The 6,369-nt window shown below is 44.1% G+C and overlaps 1 protein-coding gene across 1 annotated transcript in view; it reads right to left on the bottom strand.

Moving 5' to 3' along the window:
* Positions 1-6,369, bottom strand: part of USP10 (ubiquitin specific peptidase 10) — a 75,912-nt gene that overhangs the window by 7,824 nt on the left and 61,719 nt on the right. The window contains exon 10 of the mRNA XM_011928089.1: positions 4,978-5,198. Within this exon, the coding sequence (XP_011783479.1) occupies positions 4,978-5,198 (221 nt within the window). The remainder of the gene's footprint in view (positions 1-4,977; positions 5,199-6,369) is intronic.

Consider the following 6,369-nt stretch of genomic DNA (forward strand, 5'->3'; position numbering starts at 1 on the left):
AGGATGGTCTCGATCTCCTGACCTCGTGATCCACCCGTCTCGGCCTCCCAAAGTGCTGGGATTACAGGCTTGAGCCACCGCGCCCGGCCACTTTACTGTTTTTCAAAAGAAACATCAACAACCAATTTCAACAGAGACCCCTCAGAGGATGTAGCTAGCAGCCATGACAGCGCCATTCAATCTGAGCCAGCAAGTCCTCCAAAATGGACGCTGGTATTTTCCACTGGTTACTGTTAGACAAATTTGGGATCTTTGAGTGTGCTGACCCTCTGCGGCCTTGAAATTCTGATACCTGACCTCTGCACAAAAACCATGTTCCCTATGCCTCCATTTGAGCTGTCCCTTCATCCTTCTCTCCTATCCCGAAGGGGTGTTCCCACAATCCTAAACCAGGCTGCTGGGCTGAAGGAGCAAAGGGCACAGCCGCCCCTCACTGCTGCACGCCAACCTGGACCTTGGCGTCTCCCTGCCAACACCACATGTCCCAAGGAACCATAGGCAGTGGTCGGGGCTAGGCGTTTCCCAGGCAACAACTGACCACACAGCTGCCATGGACACCCCACAGAGCACCAGAATAGAAAGGGGTCGGTGGAATGGAGCTCACAGCGCAGAACACAGAAGTGACTTGTTCAAGGTCACATGGCTGCTCAACTGGCTTCTAAATCCAGTTCCATGGAGGACCAGAAACCAGCTTCTGAGGGAGTCAGTGTAGTTTCTGAAGTTCTTATTATTCACCTGTTGAAAGTCGCTGATTCAATCTCAGAACTGAGAGACTGAATCAAGTCTTGATGCCTTAAAAGGGGTGGTATTTCTTCCAGGTACACAGCATTTGGGACAACAACAGACTAAGAGTGTCACTGAAATGCCAGCCTGGGGGTTATGCTGCAAGGCCTCAGAAAGGAAATCAGACTGCAATGAGGCCCTTTCAGTACTTTCGATGGGTAAACCTGCTTGGAGATGGTACAAGTTTTGCTGAATTCCACATCACAGTGGTACTGAAAAGCTCTCAGGTAAATAAAGAAAAACCTTTCCAAAGGACTTTGTGAATGGGCAAAAAGCTGGTTAAGGGAACTGGCACACAGCTAGGTGCCAGGGACTCCAGCCCAGTCACGTGTCCGTCCGTGTAAAAAAGACCTCCCTTCAGACTCCCTTCACTCTCTAGCTTACCTGGTTCCAATCAGTTCACAACAGCCAAAAAGGGAAACAACTGTCTGTGGATGGGCCAATGGATAAAGAAACTGGTGTGTATAGATACACAAGGGAATACTATTCAGCTGTAAAAAAGACCCTGCCATCTGCCGCAACACGAATGAACCTGGGGAATGTTATACTAAGTTAAATAAACCAGACACAGAAAGAAAAATATTGCATGGTCTCACTTATACATGGAATCTTAAAAAAAAAAAAAAAAAAGACAAAACTACAGAGATAGGGAAAACAGTGGTTCCTAGGGGTGGGGAGTGGGAATGGGAGATGTAGGTCGAAGGACACCAAGTGGCAGCTACACAGGTGAACAGGCCTAGAGATCTGATGTGGAACATCGGACAAGAGCTACTCATAGTGCACCGTATTTGGGACTTTTGCGAAATGAGTAAACAGCTGCTCCTGCCATGTGCGCGCACACACACACACACACACAAGGGTAACTGTGATGGGGAATGTTTATCTGCTTCACTCTAACAACTACTTTACTATCTCTATTTCGTAACATCTTGTGTACACTTTAAATATACACAATTTATTAACGTAAATAAATGAAATTCCTCCAGATACATTAATTTCTGCTCTTACCAAAACACATGGTTTGACTAGCTGGGTTTTTTTTGTTTTTTTTTTTTTGACACAGTCTCGCTTTGTCACCCAGGCTGGAGTGCAGTGGTGTACTCTTGGCTCACTGCAACCTCTGCCTACTGGAGGCGGTTTTAATGTTGCAAGTTTTAAATGTTGAAGTCTAATAAATATATATATATTTTTTTCTCTTATGGTTATTACTTTTTTATGACCTAGCTTATGAAACCTTTGCCTACCCCCAAGTCATGATGATATTCTCCTATATCTTTTTTTATTTTTTTCTTGAGATAGAGTCTCACTCAGTCACCCAGGCTGGAGTGCAATGGCACAATCTGGGCTCACTGCAACCTCTGTCTCCTGGGTTCAAGCAATTCTCCTGCCTCAGCCTCCCGAGTAGCTGGGATTACAGGTGCCCATCACCATACCCGGTTGATTTTTGTATTTTTAGTAGAGATGGGGTTTCAACATGTTGGCCAGGATAGTCTCGATCTCTTGACTTCGTGATCTGCCTGCCTCAGTCTCCCAAAGTGCTGGGATTACAGGCGTGAGCCACTGCGTCCTGCCTGGAGAATACTTTTTGTGTGAGTAATTTAAAAGTAACAATCCAAAAGATAGCAGCATATACAGCACAATTAAAAAAACTATCAGAGAACTAGATTCACATCTAGTTGAAAGTATTTTCAAGGGTATTAGGCAAGCACATAAGTCATCAACTGGTTAGGTTTATTAACCTTCCAGACCCTTCCATGCCTGTCTTCCCACCTAGACTAAGGTCCTAGGAGCAAAAACCACCTCGCACGGCTCCACATTCCCATGCGTCTTTATGCTCTAGTGTCTCCATAGCCAACAGGCACTTCTGAGTGAATGAAGGGTGTGAACACAGCTCAACAGTTATAAGCAGAGATGGGGACTGTAAGACCTAGTCTCCTCATTTGTGAATTAAGAGAGCAGGGCTGAATTATCTCTAGGATGCTTTTCAGTGCTTACTGATCTGTGATTTTCACGTTAACACTCTCAGTTGATTCACTAAATGGTTAATCCGAAATTATTAAATGTGTATTTTGGGTTTCCAGACAAACTGAGGCTTAATTTCTAATCACTCAACAAAGGCAGACATTTTCTATACAGCAAATATTTCATATAATCCTATTTTCCCCAAAACCTTCACATGTTCCCACAGAAAGACACTTCTGATCTAAAATATAATAAAGTTGGCATTTTAAAAACTTAAAAAAAAAAATCACATTCAAGAAAATATGTAATGTGCTCCTTACAGATACTTCCATACAGGCTGTCCAAAACCTTCCTCAAACATCTGTTGTTCAAAGTGGTCCTGATCTCATCTGATGACACACTACAACAACCGTGCAGCCAGAACAGCTAGCAGCATTCTTTTTGTATCTTCAGGAGTCCACCAAAATGCCAGCTTTCCTTTATTTTTATTTATTTTTACATTTTAGAGACAGGGTTTCACTATCCACAGCTGGACTGCAGTGGCGCGATCATAGCTCACCGTAGCCTCGAACTGCTGGGCTCAGGCAATCCTCCTGCCTCAGCCTCCTAAAGTGCTAGGACTATGGGCGTGAGCCACCACACCTGGCCCACCTTCTTTCTTGAAGCCTTCCTCCAAACCTGCTATTTAGGATAAACCATTCTTTCTTCACTACCGTCTAACAACAGGCTGACAACTGCCTATGCCTCAATCCCTGCCCTCATACCACCACCCCTACCAGCCCACCCCAGCAAAGTCAAACTGTAATTGCAGCAGAAGCAAAAGAGAAAAACAGACACATTACAAAAGGGTCTTCCCTAGGTAGCCCACAGAAAGGCTGACCACCTCCCCAACAGCGTGGGTGGCCCAAGACTCCCATAGTTGGCTCAAGAAACAGCGTAAGCAGAGTGGAACAGCAGCCAGGGCCAGGGAGCCATCTCTGGAGTTGCAGCTGCCACAGAAGAGAGCCTAGCCAACAAGAGTCACCCACAGCCAGTGCACAACTGAACCACCCAACCAACCTCCCCAACACAAATACCACTTTTTCCCTCTCTCTCTTCCGCGAGGTCCACCGCCAGACTCTCCTTAGCTCATTCACTGAAGTCAACGACCACGTTTCTGCTCGGGCTCCTGCTGCTTCTATTTTTTAAACAAAATCGCCCATGAGATGCAAGTCTGCAAACACGGCAGAAGATGAGGCATCACTTCTACGGTTGTCCCCCAAGCCTGGGGGACAGTCCACAGCAGGACACCCCTGAGGTGCTAAGGGTCCCGATGTCCTACTTTGCTCTTTTTGACTCAGAGCACACAAGCCAAGCCAAGGATAGATCCATCCCAGTCATACAATGTGATGACAAGTCTTCTATGCTGAGGCACCTTATTTTACCTTGTAGCTGCCATCCACTGCTCATTATTCAAATATCGCTTTGCAGGAATGCTATGGATTGTCCATAATTATCAGCCTGCATTCATCTCCCCAGTGCATTTTTATGAATTCACTGCCACAACCTAAGATACATAACAGAGAAGACACTCTCTGCTGCAGAGCAGAAAACAGTCATAAGCTGGCACATCTGGATAGCCAGGAACTAATCAGCTCTCACAGGGCAGAATGCTATCCGTCTCGCCTGACCGAGTTGACAAGGACTCCACCAAGCTATAATCCGATAGTCTTAAATTCATGAAGACTGAAAGACTCAGGATCTCATCTTTTCCAGATCAAACCAAAGAGTAACAAGCATCAGAACAATGACTATATTATTTTTACAATGACCTGGAAGATCTACAATCAAATGCAAAACAGATGTGTCTGGAATCTCTTTGACATCCTAACTAATCTAATGAAAGCTGTACCCTACGGTATCATGAACATAAATGAGCTACTCGGCCTCTGTCAGAGCTAGTATTGATGTTGTGATATCATGATTAGATTGCCAGAAAATTAAATGTAGCTCAAGATAAACAACCCAAAGGAGATCATTACCTTGTGTAATATGATTTAGAGCTAAAAGAGGCCCTTGGGATCATGTTTCAACCATTTCATTGTAAAAGCGTGAAAACTTTCAGTACAAAACGGTTAAGCAACTGATTTGAGAGGCAAAATCAGATCCATTTCCCCTCATTCCTAATGCTGTGTTCTTTCCACCAAACCAGAGCACCTCAGTAGAAAGGTTCAAAATCAAGTGTGAACATACCTCTTGCTTGGTTTTTGTGGTATAACCTTGGACAGATTCTCTTGCCACCAAACTCTCCAGGGCATCCTGGACTGTGCGTATCTTGTCAGACTGGATATCCAACTGCAACGTGAAAAATGGCTGCAAAGTGGCAGATTCTTTTGAACTCTGCTGGTAAACCACAGACCTAAGAATTGAAAGCAAAAACAAAAAAATTAAGAGACCACTCCTTGCCACTTTCCCTTAAGATTTAACCAAGAGGAATAAACACTGAAAATAAGATTATTCAGTATCACTTTCAAAAGACCACAGAGAAAAGCCAAAAACATACTGAATTTAAAAATAATTCTGCTGAATAGCACCTCTTTAGTATTTCTAACAACTAAATCTACCAGTTGATAAATGTTCCCAGCGCCAGTGCTCTGGAAGAAAACATATTTCATTTTCCAAATTCTTTCACCTCCTCTCCACACTGTTATTTACTGCACCAGTTCATAAACGCAGCTACCCTGCCATGGCCTCAAAATGCCGATGCTTTCCATTTTCTCCAAGTATCATAGCCTGTTCTAATAAAACAGAGGAAATCCCAAGGTAAACAGAGGATTTTTAATGGCATTTTCCTCCTATAAAAATGTCTTACAAAAAGAAGAAGGGGAGTAGGGTGTGTAGAATAAAAAACAAGTTAACATTCCAGGAAAAAAGGCTGCCACCCTTCCAAGAAGGGTGCCAGTTTGACCTTGTTTTCTTAGCTGGTTTTTCACTTCATTTTTTTTTCTTTTTCTAAGTTTTTCTGAGTAAAAATTGTGTGTTCGGCCCATCTCTCATTTAGCCTCAGCAAGGGAACATGCCAGGGGTTCAACAAGGGCTGCTATTTCTGCAGTCTCAGTGACCTAGTTTCTAAACGGAATAAAATGGGTGTGGACAGGTACTCAGGCTTTCCAGAACAGATGTGGTGAAGAGCTCGCTAAAAGCTTTTCTGTCCAGGGTTTAATTAGGCAGCTCCATGCTCCTTTACAGTATGAAGACTTCGGTGACAACAGTTCCCCTGGTTCCAGAGAGGGATGCAGCAGTGGGGAAACCTCTCATGAGAGCTGGTAGAGAAATCAACAAGAAGCCCTCTTGACTCAGTGGTCCTGTGTTTTAGCAAAGGTGGCACCGGGGAAGAAAGGTCTTCCTGGGGAAACTGAAAAACATCTGAAGAGGCTGAGTTTTAGAAGAAAATCTTCCAATTGGTGTGAATAAAGAATCATGCTTCATAATGGCTGAAAAGAAGTTCCTATGTTGTAAGAATTCCTTATCTTTGCTTTACTATTTTTCTTTTTTTTTTTTGGAGACGGAGTCTAGCTCTGTCGCCCAGGCTGGAGTGCAGTGGCGCGATCTCGGCTCACTGCAAGCTCCGCCTCCCGGGTTCAC

Source organism: Colobus angolensis, unplaced genomic scaffold (genome assembly GCF_000951035.1).
Source record: "Colobus angolensis palliatus isolate OR3802 unplaced genomic scaffold, Cang.pa_1.0 Scaffold76, whole genome shotgun sequence".
NCBI lineage: Eukaryota > Metazoa > Chordata > Mammalia > Primates > Cercopithecidae > Colobus > Colobus angolensis.